This window comes from Agrilus planipennis, unplaced genomic scaffold (assembly GCF_000699045.2).
Source record: "Agrilus planipennis isolate EAB-ADULT unplaced genomic scaffold, Apla_2.0 scaffold104, whole genome shotgun sequence".
Classification (NCBI taxonomy): domain Eukaryota; kingdom Metazoa; phylum Arthropoda; class Insecta; order Coleoptera; family Buprestidae; genus Agrilus; species Agrilus planipennis.
The window spans coordinates 870,487-890,500 of record NW_020438892.1 but is presented as its reverse complement, the minus strand read 5'-3'; the positions used below and the strand labels follow the sequence as shown (position 1 = coordinate 890,500).

The window sequence follows — 20,014 nt, the reverse complement described above, 5'->3', positions numbered from 1 at the left end:
TGATGCGCTTCAAAAACGGATCATTTTCGTGACGTTTGAGAAGCGAATCGCAGACGTCAATGCGGCGACACAGATTTCTCTCTGTGAGAACATGGGGAACCCATACATCGAGCTTCGAGGATAATCCCAGGCCTTTCAAGTGGTTATAAACTTTTTACCATACTACTGACCCGAGAGTACCATTTTCCTGGTTTCAGCCTCGAGCTATTTCAACGTGCCCTTCCTGGCAAGGAATCAGGAATCTCATTTACTTCTTTTTGGGGAAAAACATTTTGTTGCACTTTGTTGTCCCCAAAATCGGAAAAAATCGTTCTTTCGGGAAAATAGTATTTGGAAAGAAAGTACGTCACTCCCACCCGGAAGTTAGCCTCCCTTACGCCCAGAAGGGAATGCCTTACACTAGGTTTTTTCCTTTGGTACATAATGTAAAGTACTATTAATTGTCTTGTCTCATAACAAGTCCTGAACGTAATTATTTAAAAAAATCACCGTTTGCTAAGCATTATCTAGCAGATATATGTATTATAATAAATTATTGTACGGAATATTTAGTAATTTGTATTGGTATGCGGCGCCGTGGGCGATTATTCGTTGTTTCGTTGTATACAACTGAATCTGGGAGTATTCCATGCCATAAATACTACAACCGATTGTTTCGGTTGATTACAATGAGACCAAATACGAAACGTTCATATATGCATCGGGCACGTGCAGTCTTATAATCGGGTCATAGGAGGCGAAGGCGCATACACTACTCACTCGTTATTATTGAACAACTGCAACGCATTGTTTCTCGTTCTTTTTTTTTTTTATTTTCATCTTGTTCTGTTTTGTTTTTCCAACAGTCAGCTGTTTCTTCAATCCATTATCGTTCGCTTCGGAGACCATTATTTGAATAAACATTTGCCAAGTGACTTCGATTATTGCTCAATGTTGTACGTACTGTTTTTGTTTGTAAATATCGAAGGTACGGGATTCTTAGGGTGCAAATCAAATTATCCACGCGGAACACTTGTAAAAAAATTGATTTCTATTTAAATAACTTACTGTAGTATTTATTATTAACAATATAATGATGGATACTTATTATTATTCTAATATAAAATATACGTATAAAGTGAATGTATTCTGTAAACATGTGTATCATTTAGGATTAGCCTAGTTAATCATTATAGCGTGATGGTGGACACCAGCATGGTACAAAACACACCTCTCAGTGTCTTAAACTTACTAAAGCACATAACGATTACTATACATCATGGGCAGCTCTGAATTTGTATGCATATGTCAATTTTGCTCCCCGTTTTGGAAATAAACAAAATTGATTATTCCGATATGTTTATCGTAATAAACAATCGCCAAACTAATTGGCCAATGAGAAAAATGGGAATTTGTTTTTTGGGCGGAGTATTGTAGGTGTTATTAAAACTGACCAGGATATGAACGAACTATTGAAGTTAGCTTATATTATGGTGTAGGTACTAGAGTGTCCTGTGTTTTTAGAATGATAAAAATTATGTAAGGATAAGTAGCACCTCGAAAATTAATGATAGGATTGTTTAAATTCTCTTAACATCAATCGATTTTGAAATAAATATTAATAACAAATCGATAAATTTGAAATCAGTTGTATACGTCATCGTAGGTAAGTGTAGGGAAATTGTCATTTTTCCGACAATTGTTCAGTAATTGTGTGACCAATATATTCTGAAATACGTAATTAGTCTAAAATCATTATTAATTAATTTACTGGTAAATACTCATGGGTTTTTGCGTATGACAAAGACGCTTTCTTAAAGCTTTCTCCTACAGTGAAATGGTCGAAAGTTCTATTCGAAATTACTTATAGGTTTTTGATTTTAATTTAATTGAACTTAATCGTTACATTTCTACGAAATTATGAATTAAATAAGTATACCTGCACAAAAATCTATTATTCTTGTAAAAGAAACCATTCAATGTTTTCCATTTGTAAGAAACAAAGTCATTATAAAATCATGTTGCATTTATAAAACAAAACACTGAAAAACAAAAAAGATGGCCAAAACAACTGACAAACATCCAGGCTGCATGAAATGTGAAAATATAATGTCTCTTTTATTTAAAAATTGAAAGTAGCATAGAAATTGTTTTGTTCGGTTTCGTTTTAATGTACCTAGCTAAATGCAAATAAAATTGCCGGAAGTGACTAAAAATATCCCTGAAAGCTGAAAGGAGTGCAACAAATCAGCCTGCCTGATTAAATTCGAATCCACTTCCGATTTTTATGTATTCAAACGTTTACCACACGCGGCCTTGGATGCATTCTAAAATGCTGTGTTTGTAGCTACTCCACCATTGAATACTTTTATGTCTAATTCATCGTGTTTGGATCATCGCCAACTACAATTTTACAGCAGACATTGGTGCATTTTACTACGATATCTTACACACACAGAAGAACACGTTATTCGAAATCATATAAACACGAGTCTACAATATTAGCATGCATAGTTTAATAAATAATAATTGATAATAAGCAATAACGATTAAATCGGCAAAGAAATATGTAACTTTTATGTTCGGTGAATATTTTGCCGTACCTGTATACATACATACAGATAAGGCAAATATTTTACCGATCGTAGAAGTTACACATTTCTTTGTCATTACTTTTATGGTTCCGTACGTCTGAATAAAAAACGGAACTGGCAAGAAAATCGCTCTAATATGTTAATTAATTACTTAATTGAATGATTCATTAGTTACGTGTGGATTGTAATTTTTTTTTTATTAGAATTGTAATAACTGGAAATTATGCGTTGCTTTAATATAAACACAAATAACGTTTTCTTATGTTCAAAAACTTTCTCCAACCTTGAAAAATAATGTTGTTACATGTAATTTAATTTATTAGCTGAAACCCATTTTTGATGAATGCGAAGTCGAAAGGTTATTCTGTACGATTCAGCTGTTTTTTTTTCATATTCACCATTTTTGTTCTTGCTAAAGAAGTATGTACTTATAGCTAGCTCAAAATCTCACAAGTCACAAACGTATTCCATTTACGTATATCGAACAGTAATGGTTTATTAAAACGAATCAATTTTGTGACAGAATTTTCAATAGGTCAAGATCGCGTAGTATTGTTTTTTCAGTATATAACGGTACAGTACATATGTATGTACCTATAGAAAAAATGCAATAAGTATGTCAAGGACTCGTCCTATATATATATATGTATATGTATGTATATGTAGATAGGTACCTGTAAAACAGTTAATAGGTACTACGTACTGTTTAATTGATCGATAAAAATCAAAATAAATAATTATTAGGTCAAAGACAAAATCAATTTGGTTTTGTTTTTCCGAGATATAAAATCAAGGTTGTTTGATGGTACATAAAGATGAGTCAGATAATGTACATCGATGCATAAATAAATTATTCTAATCACGACTGCATCAAGGTCGAGAGCGATTATTTTTGGAAATAAGTTTGTGTTTTCATTTATTTTTTATAGTATATTTATGCTAGGGAAGTCATCCCGGGCCGATATCGGGTTTCCAATATTAATAGCTACACCCCTCGCAGAAATAATAAGAGAGCAACGTAGAGAAGTAAATATTAAGAAGAGAGTCAGACAAGGATACCCACTGTCACCGCTACTTTTTAATCTATACATCGAAGACGCGATCAACATTATTAAAGACAGTACAACTGTAGGGATAGATATACAGGGGCAAAAGATTAGTATGATTAGATTTGCAGATGATATAGTAGTATAAGCATCTAACAAGGAGGAGTTAGAGATAGCATTAAATAAAATGGAAGCGGTATTGACAAAACAGTATTGTATGAAAATAAATAAAAGTAAAACAAAAATACCGGTATGCAAGGGAAGAAAAAGTAGGAAAAGAATGAATATAAAGATAGGAGACGAAAAATTAGAAGAAGTGGCTGATTTTAGGTATCTAGGAAGTCAGATAAGTCAGGGCGGAAGGAGTAGTAGGGATATAAAGCAGAGGATAGCGCAGGGTCGAGTCGCCTTCAATAAAAAGAAGTCAGAGGTAGACCTAGATTAGATTACTGTTCGCAAATAGTTAAGGATATGGGTTGCTCTAGCTTTAGGGAAATGCGAAGATTAGCTCAGGATAGGAAGGAGTGGATGTGCGTGTCTAACCAGTCTTAGGACTGACGATCATATAATGATGATCCAGGACTAGGAGCATACTATAAAAGTAGTTTCTATTTTGTTATCTAATTGTAGGTCGTCAGATGATTGTGCAAAGTGTCAGATATAAATTGAGGCAAATTTCGGTAATTCGGTTGACCGAAATTGCAAGAAAACTGTTTCATCCGGTACCCACCGTGCTTCTGTTATTTTTGTGCTCGCTTGTGTGTTACATGTAGTAAAAAGGACAAGGACCATTTTCAATGACGTTCCGTTTTTCTCTTTGCCGCACTCGTATATTCTCAAATGCCATTACGTTCGTTATAAAGTTTGCCTGCCTGATCGATCTTTTTTTGTTGCTCTTATTATTATTATTATTAGTTTTGCAATTTACATCGGCTTTTTACGGTAAACTCTTGGCGTAACGTACCTGGTTGTCCTTAATTAGCCCCGATGGAAAAAAAGCAGGTGATTTGTTTTCTATTTATCGTTAGTTGGAATTTCTATTGGTCAATAGTTTTTTGGCGGACTGCTGGATTCGAGAGGTTTTTGGCCTCTTTAGGAAGTGATCGTTCTCGTTGCGTTATTTTGGCAGTCGCGGAGATATTCTAAAAACGTTCCGTGTCATGCCGCGTACATGTAGGCATATATTGTACGGTATATTATTAATAAACGTTGAAGGCCTTGAGGATGAATGCTTTGAACTATAATTATCTGCTGAAACATCCTATTCGTGGTCGGAGACACACTCGCTGTCAATCTTTCATGTTGTGTTTGCGTAAATATTCACTTATTTGTAAGTACGATAAGACGGATGAATGAAAAGAAAATCTTGTTGTTGTAACGAAACGATGAAACTTAATAAAACGTTACAGATATTGTTGGAAGTCACACATCCATTATTGTTAAGGACAGTGGGGTTTTACGTGGGGGGGTTGTTGGTAAGAAAATAGGTTTCGGTCGATTATAATGATGGAATTTTGGAAAATGTCCTTGGGATCGTCCTGATCGTATGTTTCAATGATTAAAAATCCTAAAAATATCGAATGATGGAAGAGATTGTCCTGATGGAATGTCTCAGTGGCTAGAAGTCCCAAAAATATCGAGTGATGGAAGAAAACTTCCTTGGGATTGTCCTGATGGAATGTCTCAATGGCTACAAGTCCCATAAATATGAGGTGATGGACGAAAATGTCCTTGGGATCGTCCTGATCAAATGTCTCAGTGGCTACAAGTCCCAAAAAAATCGAGTGATGGAAGAAAACTTCCTTGGGATTGTCCTGAAGGAATATTTCAATGTCTACAAGTCCCAAAAATGTTGAATGATGGAAAAATGTCCTTGGGATCGTCGTGATGAAATGTCTCAATGGCTACAAGTCCCAAAAGTATCAATTGATTGTGAATGTTTGTAGCAGTAGGACAACAGTGGTGAAAATTAAAGACACTACCCCTAAAATAAAATTAAAGAAGGGACTAAATTCGGATTTCATGGTTATCATCTAGTAACAATAATATACTAGTTTGAGTTATTGATCAATATTGTCACATGTGTGTAGGGAGTCCAACACATAGTGGCAAAGAAGACCAGGTTTCTAGAAGGCATGTACTGGATCATTCTAGGACATAGTTGTCGCGAGATCGAGTGGCGATACAAACCAAACAAGTGACAGTGTTCTTATAGTGGTGAATTGTTAACTAATTAATAATAGAAGTGTTAATTAGACAGCAATAAGTTAAATAAAAGTAGTAGTAGTGCAAGAAGGTGATTAAATACGTGGCGATATAATTTTGTCAATGGCGCTTAATTTAAGAGCAGGCGTCGACGTATGGATTGTAGGAAAAACTGATATATTTAGGGTTTGACCTTGACCTAAAAAGAGATAATTTTTATTTCCACCTTTTATTGTTAAATTTTATTAAATGCAATTGCAATCATCAAAAGATTAAATGTTTGAACTATTTTGATAGTTCGATTATTTGGGGACAGTTTTCATAGAAGCGGGTGATGTTTTCAGATAGATGTGATTAAAAAAATCATAGGTATTAATAGATTGACCTACTTTTTAATTTTATGTCATATCTAATAAATTCATTTATTTTTTTTTTATCGGCCGAATTGCGATATGTAACACAATTGACTTTATCTATATATGTATATTTACACATACACTTAGGTTTGTTCATTAAATAAATTAAATAAATAGTCGTTGTTGTTATTATGAATGTCATATTGTTTATTCGATTATGTACGATTGTCCTTAGAAAAATGTCTTTTCCTTAAGGTTTTGAATCCCAAAATTAGATACTTAGATTAATTGAACCACGTGCTGTAAAACTCCAAATTAGTTCGACGTTTTGAAACAAACAATAAGTGGCAGATAGATACTCAATTAATCATTTCAATTTGTACGTAATTCTGACTAATTGGTATTTGTCTAAAGTAACCAAAAAGAATTGATTAATAAATAAATAATCATGCAGTAACGGCTTCCATTTATTTTTTCTAGAAAACGAATCGATATTAATTGATTAATTGTTGCATACCATCACCGCAATTGCTGCCTGTCTATCAATAGGTTTGTTTGACACGAATTAAAATATATAACATATTAAATGAAAACTATTACTTTTGTTGAACGATCATCTTACATATACGATAAATACAGTTAGTTTATTAGCATTTTCACCAGTTCTACCTCTCTAAACGAATAGTTAGAAATAAGGGGTAATAGTAGGGGTTCTTGAACTTAGTTATTACCATGTTGACCAGTTCTTCCCCTCCAAGCGAATAGTTAGAAATAAGGGGCAATAGTAGGGGTTTTAAAATCAGTTTATTTTGAGTACAATTTACCGACGTTTCGTCTTGTGCGGTGTTTTTTTCAAGGTATAGTTTTTTTAATTAGGTAAAGACATCCAATCAATCGATATGAGTGAATATTATTTATAATTTTATTTATGCACTCAATTTTAACTTTGCGACCCAATTATTGTAATTATTCGTTTTTATTCATTGTCGTGTGTTTCTAAGGGTGTTTTTGTCGTCCGTTGGACACGAAAGCATCACGTAAATAAATTAATTTTGAACATGGGGGTCCTTTTTCGAAGGGGTAATAGGAAATTAAAATGAAAAGTTTTAAACTGTATCGTGTGACATGTCTAAAGAAAATAGATGTTATTAAAGGTAAATGTTAAAAATGTTAAGTGTTAAATTTATTTAAGAAAATAGATGAAAATTGACCATTCTTTCACCTTATCTCCGAAACTACTCAATCTAAAATTTTGAAAAAAATACAGAAAATAGTTCTTTACTTATGGATTACAGGAAAATTAATACGAAATCAGGTTAGCATTTTGACCAATTTCCAGTAATCGACTGATGGGCGAGAAACTTTTGTCTTTGATAATAAATTAAATTTAGAAATTAGAATGTACAAACTTCCGTGAACAACGACATCCGCTTATTACGTCAATACATCGCCGGTTCTTGGAGGATGACGCTATAACCGAGTTCTGCTGTGTGCATATGCCGGAAGATCAATTGAATTTTTTGATCTGTTTATGTTTGTCACTTATGCATATATATGTACCTATATAATTTAATTTTTAATTATTATTTGAGTAGTCCGAGCAATGTTTGACCATAAAAGCAGAAGTGAAATCACATGTACACCGACACGAAATAAGGCCTCTACATTTCGAAATTTTTCATCGGCTGCACTGTTTGTACTTTCATTTTTGGTTTTGTCTCGAAATAGCCGGCCGTGCTTCCAGCGAATAAAAAAAAAAAATACTCGTACAATAACTACTTTACATATTCATACATTGGTATAATGTATAATACGTTTGTAATTTGTATGACCAAATATTAAATTGTATAGCAAACAATTGTGTACACTGTACAACATTATTGTTACTATTGCAATTTTAAAATTTTACGAAAACCATTACGCAGGTTTACTGTTTTATTTTCGTTTGAAAATGTCTAGGTTTATTGGGAAATAAGCGAACTAAAAGTTTATTGTCCTGCAACTCGAAATTTCAACTTGTAACTCTAAATGCCTATTGAATCGCAACCTAATGTAACCTAACTCAATCCTAGTTTGGGGTATGTAAAGACAATACGAACGAAGTGAGTCGTGTATTTTTTTTTTTTGATAACACGGTTGAACCAATCTTATCTAACTCAATTCTAACCTAATAAACAATTTAATCGCAGACAATAATCGTCACAACACTGGTGAGTATAGGTAATTATGATTTGGGCTGAAAAGCTGTGGTCTAAATGAATTGTTAGGTTCAGATGTTTCGGCGGCGATTACGGCCGACATCTTCAGTAGTACTGCAGTGAAAAGTAGGTGCTGAGGATTTCTGATACGGTTGCCAAAGAAACGTCTGGACTTAACAGTTTATTTAGACCACGGTTCCTCAGTCCGAATCTTAATTCTACGATACCAGTGATTCTGTCCGTGAAAGCCTATTTTCTTATACTGATGGGTTAATCAATAGTAAATCTAACTTCGGAATGCACTGTCGAAATTTCGGAATTCCAGTTGAAATTTCAAGATACATGTCGAAATTTCGGAATGCAAGTCGAAATGACGGAATGTAAGTCGAAATTTCGGAATACAAGTTGAAATTTTTCTAGATGCAAGTCACAATTTCGAGTTACTAGTCGAAATTTCGGAATGCAAGTTGAAACTTCGAAATGCAAGTTGAAATTTCGGAATACAAGTTGAAATTTCGGAATGCAAGTTGAAATTTCGAGATACAAGTTGAAATTTTTCTAGATGCAAGTCAAAATTTCGAGTTACTAGTCGAAATTTCGGAATACAAGTTGAAATTTCGGAATGCAAGTTGAAATTTCGAGATACAAGTTGAAATTTTTCTAGATGCAAGTCAAAATTTCAGAATGCAAGTTGAAACTTCGAAATGCAAGTCGAACTTTCGGAATGCAAGTCGAAATTTCGGAACGCAAATTGAAATTTCAAGATCCAAGTCGAAATTACGGGTTACAAGTTGAATTTTCAAAAAACAAAAATTATGTTTGGCCCTTCTATGTCTTAGTAGTTTCCTACAGTCCCTGGAGAGGCTTCTGTTTCCCTATTTTTTCTAAACACTGAATTGCGATTAATAATCTAACTTTTCGTTTTTTTCTCATTGTTTCAGCGGTGAGAGCAGATAGGATGCGGGGGGGTCGAAACAAATTCGGTCCCATGTACAAAAGAGATCGCGCCCGGAAGTTACAAATGATGCGCCAGCGACAACTAGCCGCCCAAACCATCGCCCAACGCGGCCATTTACCAGACGGGACGAGCGTGTATGCAGCAGCGGGCCCCGGACAACCGGGTGCTTCGCCCTTCGGAAACATTCACATCAAACAAGAAATACAAATACCCCAGGTCTCTTCGCTCACATCGTCTCCCGATTCTTCGCCGAGTCCCATAGCTGTAGCACTAGGACAGGTCAGTCGTATTATGTTTTTTTTTAAATTGATTTTATCTTTTTGAAAAAAGGATTAATTTTTTTGTTGAAATCGGTCAAATTTTTTGGAACTTGGTTGATCATCATCATCATCATAAGGTCGTCAGTCCTAAGACTGGTTGGACACGCACCTCCACACTTTCCTATCCTGGGCTAATCTTCGCATTTCCCTAAAACTGGAACAACCCACATCCTTAACTATTTGCGAACAGTAATTTAATCTAGGTCTGCCTCTACTCTTGTTTCTGCTTCTAATATGTTTCTGACTAGACCTTCCTGTCTGAGAAGGTGTCCTACTAATCCTCTATTTCTTACTGACTTGCATAGAGTCCTCCGTTCTTCTATTCTTTCTAACACCCCTTCATTTCTAACCTTCTCTATCCACGGTATCCTCATCATCCGCCTATAACACCACATTTCGAACGCTTCTAACCTTTTCTTTTCCGCCGCGCCCACCGCCCATGTTTCGCACCCGTACAACGCCACAACTTGGTTGATGTATTTTCAAAAATTTCGACAAAAACAGTGAGTCATGACTACCTAATTCGTTTACCAATTTTTTTTTGATTTTGTTTTTCGGTGGTCCTCGTATTAACCCCCGTAGAATATTCTTCATCAAAATATTCCCTGACCTTCCAGAAACTGCAAATTTGATTAGGTTGGTCCTGGAGAGCATCATTTGAAAGCATAAAAACATGTTACAGATGGTTCTTTACGGGACCTTCCTGTGCGAAGGCTATTCCTTGACAGTCCTTGAAAAGGATACGTATTTAAAAGTAAAAGCCTCTAAATATATCTAATAGAAATAGGTTTGAGCAGGAGATATTTAACTGCTCCCAGAAGTTGGTCAACATCAGAAGAAGATGCCCACGAGTCAATTGTGCATGGTACTACTTTATAATTGATTCTATGTTATTGGAAATCTTCACGTACGATGAGGTTTCCTTATCTCCACGCTACCTCCAAGCGAGGTTCCATGTATTTAGTTAATGGTACGTCGACTTGGGGGTAATGGTCGTTAAAATGGGTGCCAGTTCTAGAAGTGGGAGAGGTTTTTACTTCCTCTTCGTGCGTGGGAACGGCACCGAAAAACTTGTAAAACCCAAAATGTTCGTACGAAATTTTTAGGCCTATGTAACCGGTTCGTCTTTCCTTCATTTCCAGGTCAGTTCCGCCCAATTGATGCAGCCAGCGTCAAGTCAGCAGCCGGCCCTTCAGATAGTGGGCATTTCGGGCGCCGGCTCTCCCATGCTTATACCGGGTGCGGGCGGTGGGGGCGGCGGTCACGAAAGTAAACTTTGGGCATCGGCGAATTCGACCACGGCAACCTCGCCGCACTCGCTAAGTCCGAAAAGCTTCCAGTTCGACGGCGGGAGCAGCGGCGGTACAACGACGACGTCCACGACGGTGCTGGCACCGGGTAGCGTCGGCGTGCCGCCGTCGGGTATCAAGGTGTCGCCGCTCATACGGGACTTTGTGCAAGCAATTGACGATCGCGAGTGGCAAAATTCGTTGTACTCGTTGTTGCAAAATCAGACATACAACCAGTGCGAGGTGGACCTGTTCGAACTGATGTGCAAAGTGCTGGACCAGAATTTGTTCTCGCAAGTTGACTGGGCGAGGAATTCCGTGTTCTTCAAGGATCTCAAGGTAAGCATGCTTTGTTGTTTCGAAATGGGGTGTTTGCGCAGACGCGTGCGGCACTCTTCGGGTCGAAAGGGGGGAACTCCCATGTAGGGTGGGAGTACCGTATTTACTTCCCGAAACCCGTTCGTGAATCTAAGTATCTATATGTGGCCTGAAATATGTAGTTTGGTAACTGATGTAAAGTACTGAAAAGACTTCACAAGCAGAGGTCTAAAAATTTAAAAATATCTGCAAAAGGACCCTTTAGATTCTTCCGGAAAATTGTCCGATGTTGCCCAAATTCTATAGCTTTCCTCGATGGATCAAATCCAAATGATGGGGAGTGAGACTTATTTCCCGAAACGCATTTATGATTCTAAGCAGGGGCGGCCTTAGTCATTGGAAGGTTCGGGGCGGGTAAATTTTTGCTAATTAATTTTAATGATGATACTTGAAAAATGCAAAACGTGATTCAATAATAAGTTTACAGTTTTAAATTGTTTATCGAAAATTAAAGATAAAATTGATAAAAACAAAGATATCTAACAAATTTGCGGCTTCTTTTAAGACTATTAGGAAATTCAAATAAACATTAGTAGTACCTATGTACTATTACTACCTAATATTTTCTAATTAGATTGTTGCGCGAGTGCGCGAGGCCCCTGCAAGAGCGAGGCCCCGGGCGGTTGCCCTGTTCGCCACCCCCAAAGGCCGCCCCTGATTCTAAGTATCTACACGTGGTCTAAAATATGTATTTTGGCAACTGAAGCAAAGTACTGAAAAGGCCTCACAATTAGAGGTCTGAAAATTTAAAAACATCTGCAAAAGGATCCTTTAGATCCTTACGGAAAGTAGTCTAATGTTGATGGACCAGGCAGGTACCACCTACCTTTTGTCCAAATGATTTTGAAAAGACCCCTCCAGATCCATACGAAAAATGACCCCCTGCCAAACATTTTAAATCTTTGGATTCTTGTACGTAGTTCTTGATGTGTAGATCAAATTCAGATTGAACACGTCAAAGTACGTTTGGATTTATCCAAAATTTAAAAGAGTTTGACAGAGGGTAATTTTCAGTAAGGATCTAACGGAGTCCTGTCTAAATCAGGTAGATAGGTACCGGATGGTCCACCGAGAAAAGCTGTACGATTTGGGCAACGTCGTAGTGAAGTAAACATTAAGGAATCGAATCAGGCATCAAGGATGTACATTGTCACCGGTATTTTTTAGTTTGTATCCATGTCAAAGATGAGATCAATATTATTATTAAGGACAAGACAACTTTAGGGATTTAGGGATCAATATTAGGATCAAGCAAACTGACCTTAGAGATAGTGTGGTGGTGTTAGAGTTAGTAGGAAAACAGGGGGCGCTATGGAAGTCAATTAGAGACGTATCAGAAGCAGAAACAGGAGTTTAGAGAGGTAGACCTAGATTAGATTATTGCTCAAAACATATGGGTGCTTTTAATCATATGGATGTTCTGAACTTGCTCGACGAAATTAGTACGTGTCATCTTATGACAGAAGAAAACTTAAAAAAAAAAAAACAAAAGAATGTTTTGTCAGTTCGTCATTTGTTTTTTGTAATTCTAAGGAATATTCGTCGCTATTTTGATAATAATTTTAAAGTTTACCTAGTATAAACGGCAACGTGTTGCACGTCAGTGTTCAAAGTAAGTAAGCAAGCGAGCAAGCAAGCATACAATGATAATTACCACGTTCCATGTCATGACCCATTTGACAAGTGAACCTCGACGATTACGACTGCATCGCAGTCAGCGTGGAGCAATAATTGTGTATGTGTGTGTGTGTGTGTGTGTGTGTGTAATAAATAAATTCTGCCGTCATACCGGCTTTACGAAATTAAGCCCGCATCTAATAACGAAACTGACTATGCGCACTCCGGCACTTTTTATACACTTTATAAACCGTCGTCTTTTGTTCCGTGTTGCAACCGCGGCAGCCTTAACAACTCTTAAATAGCGTGGGCGATCGCAGTTTTTCCCGCTTTTGTTTTGGCGCTGCGTTGCCAGATGGGAAAGTGTTTTGTTTTTCCTTGTTTTAAATAGATGCGTTTGTTTTAATTCGATTTAATAGATTTCCGCCGTCCGTAGGGGTACGTAAAAAGATGGGAACGTACCGTTAAGGGGGGGGTGCTGGGGGGGGGGCTAATAAATTATTAAAAAAAAAAAAACAAAGGAATTTTCGGTGGTGTATCATGTGGGATGTTGTTCGAAAGGTCTAGCAACGAAGTACTAAGAAATTTTTGGAAATTTTACGTGCTACCTGTATTTCAGGAACCCGAAACAAAAGTTATGAAAAGATAACAATAAGTTAATGGTGTAAGTGTGCCCTTACATGAAAATATACGTATAATAAAAGTAATTGTCTTGGTACCTAATACTTTTCTTACATTAATTAACAAGTACCGTTGCTTTTGATTTATCAAGTTGGCACGATTGAAGTCATTGTATAATAAACGTATCAATGTGTCTGTATTTAATAATGTCGAGATCAAAAAGGTCCCGATACGGTAACAATACACATATATATATGTGTATGTGTAGCACACACACACACACATATATAATAAAAGTACTCAAGTAGGCCATTGCCAGTGGGTCAAGTGTGGCCCTGAATGGCTCTCTTGAGATGTTTTCATCAAAATCGAGAGTGTTTGGGATAGTAATAATAAAATATACTTAGATTGCATTCATTGAAAGACACCAAGACGCTAAGTGAATTGCAATTACTTGTTCAAACAACAGTATGGCAGGAATAAGTAGGATGGTCCTTGTAAAACAAAAGAATACGAAAAAAAAATCGAAGTGCGATATTCTGTGGCATTTGTTTAATCGTTTTTGCTAGCAATTGTTTAACATTTGAACGAAAAATCGTCGGAAAAAGAATAAAAACAATTGATTGTGTACGGCGCATCCACCAATTTTTACCAGCAAATTATCATTGAGCGTCAACGATTAAGATCGTGAAAAATTTCTTATTACAAAAAAAAAAAACAGTTTTCATGAATTCCAACTTTAAACAAATCCGTTTGTACGGGATTATCTATGAAACATCCACCACCACCTTCACTGAAAGTTGTTTAAAGGCAATCTTTTGTTTTTAATTTACTTTAATCACCCTGAGTATCGTTTTACCCATTTCCCCCCTTTCTTTCGTCATTCGCTATTCTGTGATGACCTACTTTGTGCTGCCGGGACGCAAATCGTGCTTCTACGTACGTCAACGTGAAAATTGTTATAGCCACGCGCCAACATCAGGCTGCCCCCGAAACTAGGACTCTTCAAGTCACTTTATTGATTGTGGAAGGTCTAGCACGTGTACGCATCGAAATAGGCCATTGTTAGTGGGTCAAGTACTCGTTCTGAGCGAATTTTTATTGCGAAATATATTCTATACCACCCACCTTCTTCCTATGCTAATAATAGGACCGCAGCGTTCCTCAAGACGCATTGAAACGGGAAAATGAAACAGGAACAGGAACAACTGAAACTCGACCGTTTTTGTTTTGGAAAATCCAACCAATCAGAAGGCAATCGTTCAAATGTCGTTGAAATAAAAAAAAGCGAATTAATTTTTTGTTTTCTACTTTTTAAAAGTATCAAACCCACTGAGCTTTATGGATTAGGTACTTGATACCTCATTTGCAGCCCGTACATATTGCCAACATCTAATGTTGATCTATGTATCAATTAGATGACCTAAATGTCTAAAATGATCAATTTTTATTACTTTGTTCTTCAGAACTACAAATATTTTATATATATATGTAAAAAAAAATACGACACCTAAGACATCAACGAATAGTTTTAGACTTTTTGGATCACTATTCTTAAACAGTTAGGAATATGGGATAAATTTATAAAGGACACTAAGCGACAGGCATCAGTAAAATGTAGAAATAAATTTTTTGTTCGCCTTAGGCCCAAAAGGAAATAATTTAAATACTCCTTGTCAAATAAATAATTCGCCTTAGGCATTAGATTCCTTTTTGTTGTGTTTGATGTCAAAAAATAGGTATTCTGTTGGTAATTATGATGAGATGTTCGATTGTTTTCTGTGATTAGTGTTTTGTTCTATTTTTTTTTATTACTTAATTATATCTTATACAAAAACTATTTGGGTCGCAACGGTGGTGCTTCGAATATAATTATATCGAAACTTTTATTACGTCATAAATGATATTAATACATCGCGTTCGATTTTTTTTTGCATCGCCTTAACACACTTTGACATTTTGATAGATTTTTATTGTTTTAGTCGCGCGTTGCAACACGAACGTGTATCAGTTACTAAGATCTGAGATAACGCAAAAATATACGGTATATCAGCCGCTGTTGCCAGATTCTATGATACATACGTATACAAATATGTAAATAAGTATCTAATTAAGCAGTTTTAATTAAATCTTTCATAAAAAAGTGATATATTTGTTATTATTAAATATTGGATATTTACAGGGCGGACCACAGGTAATTTAAATTAATTTTCCATTTTCAACTTTTTATTGTATCTACTTTATGTGAAAAATTAAAATTTTAATAAATCGGAAAGATTAAAGATTTATCTACAAGACATTTTCACCTTAAAACTCTTTTTCTTATTAGTCTGACAACATCGCTGTTGCAAATGTTGTGTATACAAGTATACGTATATAGTATCTACTAGTTTTGTCTAGAAATTGGCACAGTAAATATTTTGATGACCTTGGACCAAATAGCATGTGCATGGGCTGTAATAAGACTGTAGTAAAAATTGACTATTGACAAATCGGCTGTGCCATTTTTATAACAAAACAGACAAAATAATTGACAACGACAGCAACAGTCTTTTGTTTTCATCGTTCTAAAAAAAAAAATGCTATCAAAAAAAAAAAAATAGTTGAAGGATCTAATCGCCGATTTTCTAATGCTTTTCGTCGCTGCCTTCTTGATTTGCAGCAGCACAATTATAAAGGTGCAATCGAAGTGTCCTAGTTTAATAAACAAATGAAAATTTAGTGTAGTAACGCACTTGTTAACTTCAAATTTGGGACACCGCGGTGTACAGTGGCGATCAAAAATATTGGCCTACGCAATAAAGGCGTTTAATCATAGAAAAAATTTCAAAAGCGAGCCTAAAAACAGTTACTTTTGCTCTGATACGTCAACAGACCTGTAATGAATTTTCCTGTTGTTAGATAATTATAATAGAAAGGTCGATGAAGACGGAAATAAAATTTAGCAGTTAGTAATGGCAAGACAATGACTTGTTTGGTATTTGAAGGTCAGTAATGTTAACTGTATTTTTTAATTATTTGGTTTCAGGATGATTATATAAGTGGTAATTAAAATTTCTTTAAGGAAGTATACAATAATAATTAAAATTGTCCACGTTTTAGGCATTTCGATTAGGTCTATTGAAGATCTTGGTTGAATTACTTAAATAATTGCTAAATTCGAGTAAATCGAAGTCAAATACATATAGACGTTTGTTCGTTCCTGTTTTAATTACCTAAATTTGACCCAAATTGTCAAAAGTCCGTTAGTAATATCAAGCTACAGATTCTTTTTAATAAGAACCAAGTTAAATGGGTTTTTGCTTTAATTAAAAATTTACTGGCTTCTATAATTCGGAGAGTTAATTTCCGACACAAATTAACTTTAAAAAGGACATTTCAGTTAGGTACAAACCAAAAGAATAAAATGGTAATTAATTTAATTCTTAATATTCTTTTTTTGGACGAGGGGTGAATTTTCCAAATTAAATTAATATATGTATAAGTAACAACTGAATAATTGTGTTTGAGGCGCTAGATTTGATCTTCAATTTTTTTATTTCTTAACAAAATTAAAACAGTTGGCTAATTATTTTTTGTTTCTTAGTAAAAATTTTCTTTCAAATGTTTTTGGAGATTGTATTGATGACTCGATAATACGAATACTGTATTCAAATGTTTGTGAGAGTTACAACAATTGCTTGATTATTGTTTGTTTCGCTATAAACAACATGATACATGTCTTGATTCAAATGTTTTATAGATCAATTCACTTCAATTTTGCGCAAAACTTTACAATTTGAGATAATGTTTAGTTTTTTCGGCAAGTATTGTACATCGATTTTCGCGTTTATCCAAAGTGAAGTACCATATCTCTTATCTATCTCGCTTAATTTTAACCTAAATGTCGCAAAAGTAATTTTAGCAACGATGTTGTATGGTATTATTTGTTAACATGATAGAATTGCGTCATAGTCAGCTAACTAGTTTTCTAAAGACTCTAATATATATTCATATGTGCATGCATGTATGTAAAAACGTACATATTTGCACAACACACACACTTATACACACAATTATGCAAAGAGCAACGCTAGCTATGTTGCAGAGATAGATATGGACGAATTTGAAAGTGAAACTTTGGATTACAACAAACGGTTGATTTTTAGGCCAAGTTCAATAAGCAATAAGGTGTTTTTAACATCGTTTGCCGCAATTATTATTAAAGTCGATGACTCATTTGTTTAATTGCATAAAAGCCCGCGTTGTTTTACCATATTTTCTATTGTTTTCTAACGTTTTACATCACTAACATACAGGGCGTTTGTTTACTGGATCTTCGCATTTGTTTTGTTCCTGTCTGTGTGGGATTATCTCTAAAACTACTGATCGAATCACATAAAATTGTTCACCGAACGATAGTTCAGATTATGAAGATTAACATAGACTACATATAGATACTTTAAACTTAAATCTAAAAGTTTTAATTGTTAATTCCCCGTAATACTTAACGAAGATAAGAGACTAAAAATCTAGATATTTGTTTTGTTCTTCTCTACATGGGATTATATCCAAAACTATTGATCCAATTTTAAAAAATTATTCATTAAATGATAACCCAGATTATGGCGTTTAATATCTACTGGGTGCATATACTAGAAATTTATTAGGAGAATAGTTTTTGTAACATGAAATGTGATGAAACTTTTAATATTTGTGATGGCTGCCACAATTTATTTTTTGTTTTATGTTTTTCTTTTGTTTCTGTTGCAGGTCGATGACCAGATGAAATTGTTACAACATTCGTGGTCGGACATGCTGGTGTTGGACCACATACATCAACGTATGCACAACAATCTACCTGACGAGACGACGTTACACAACGGCCAAAAATTCGACCTCCTCAGTCTGGGGTTGCTCGGGGTGCCATCGCTGGCCGATCATTTCAACGACATCACATCAAAATTGCAAGAACTCAAGTTCGACGTTAGCGACTACATATGCTTGAAGTTTCTGCTTCTACTTAACCCCGGTTAGTATCCATTTTGTACGCCCTCAAAGAAGCATCGTGAGCATACCAAGACCGTTGCTCAGATGTCTTGTAATTTCGAATGGCAAGGAATTACGTTTTTCTTTTGTTTCAGAAGTCCGAGGCATCACAAACAGAAAACACGTTCAAGATGGATATGAACAAGTACAACAAGCGCTACTAGAATACACTGTGACATGTTACCCTCAAGTACAGGTGAGATTTGTTTATATTAATTTTTGGCAGCTCGGGGTGGTTCACACGAGGGGTACACATATCTCAAAAGTAGTTGGCATAATTGTCTCTTTTCTAAATGCAACTGAGGCGTCAGCAGTTTAAGATTTTTCGCTGTAATTCGTACACAATTTGTTACTGTAGATTTGCAAGCCGTGAGCAAACTAAAACACTTGCTCAGTCTTTAGGTATTATGCGGCATTGAAGGTATTCGAAGTACTGCTTCACCCACCTTCAATGTAATGATGATAGCCGAACGGATCAACGAATTGTCTTTGCTCATTCTATCCAACTGAACGGTCCGCAAAGCATGAATACGTAATATCTTAATTTTAATTTTCATACCTTGTCCACGCAAGGGAGTATTGTGAATCGTTGAGATGCGTTGTAAGGGGGAAGGGGGGTCAACGAGTGTGTTAACTAACATTGAATTTTGTTAAGTAGACAAGGATAATAGTTATTTTACGCGAGATTATTAACATTTTTGCGCAACGTTGGAAAGAGGAAGGGGTTACAACTAAACGTGAGGGAGCTTAATGAGGGGGAAAATAGGGGGGAGGCATAAGCAGTTTCAGATTTCGGAAATTGCGACCGACTGACTATCTTGTAACAATGATGAGACATTGTTTCTCTTGTTTTAACCATCGATTGTTTCTTAGCGCATGACGCCGTCTCTTTTTTTTTGTTTACCGGGTTTGTTTTGTTTGTTTCAGGACAAGTTTAGCAAAATGATGCAATTACTGTCCGACATTCACACGCTGGCGGCCAGAGGCGAGGAGCACCTGTACCATAAACATTGCAACGGGGGCGCCCCCACCCAAACCCTCCTCATGGAAATGCTCCACGCGAAACGGAAATAACGGATCGTCGCGTCTCCCACCCGTTACCATATCCACGTGCAATACATTACAAAATATGTTCATTCGTTTTTATTATTTGTGTATGTGTGTGTGTGTGTGTGTGTGTAATAAATAAATTCTGCCGTCATACCGGCTTTACGAAATTAAGCCCGCATCTAATAACGAAACTGACTATGCGCACTCCGGCACTTTTTATACACTTTATAAACCGTCGTCTTTTGTTCCGTGTTGCAACCGCGGCAGCCTTAACAACTCTTAAATAGCGTGGGCGATCGCAGTTTTTCCCGCTTTTGTTTTGGCGCTGCGTTGCCAGATGGGAAAGTGTTTTGTTTTTCCTTGTTTTAAATAGAT

General features: G+C 35.8%; 1 protein-coding gene across 4 annotated transcripts in view; it reads left to right on the top strand.

The window, feature by feature from the left end:
• Positions 1–19,732, top strand: part of LOC108737121 (nuclear hormone receptor FTZ-F1-like) — a 75,756-nt gene extending 56,024 nt beyond the window's left edge. For 2 of the 4 annotated variants that reach the window (XM_025981904.1, XM_018469806.2), the window contains exons 2-6: positions 9,320–9,615; positions 10,799–11,284; positions 18,311–18,572; positions 18,685–18,785; positions 19,517–19,732. In XM_025981904.1, the coding sequence (XP_025837689.1) occupies positions 9,320–9,615; positions 10,799–11,284; positions 18,311–18,572; positions 18,685–18,785; positions 19,517–19,663 (1,292 nt within the window). In that variant the 3' untranslated portion in view covers positions 19,664–19,732. The remainder of the gene's footprint in view (positions 1–9,319; positions 9,616–10,798; positions 11,285–18,310; positions 18,573–18,684; positions 18,786–19,516) is intronic. The other 2 variants (XM_018469810.2, XM_018469809.2) reach the window with 2 other exon arrangements.
• The last annotated feature ends 282 nt before the right edge of the window (positions 19,733–20,014 follow it).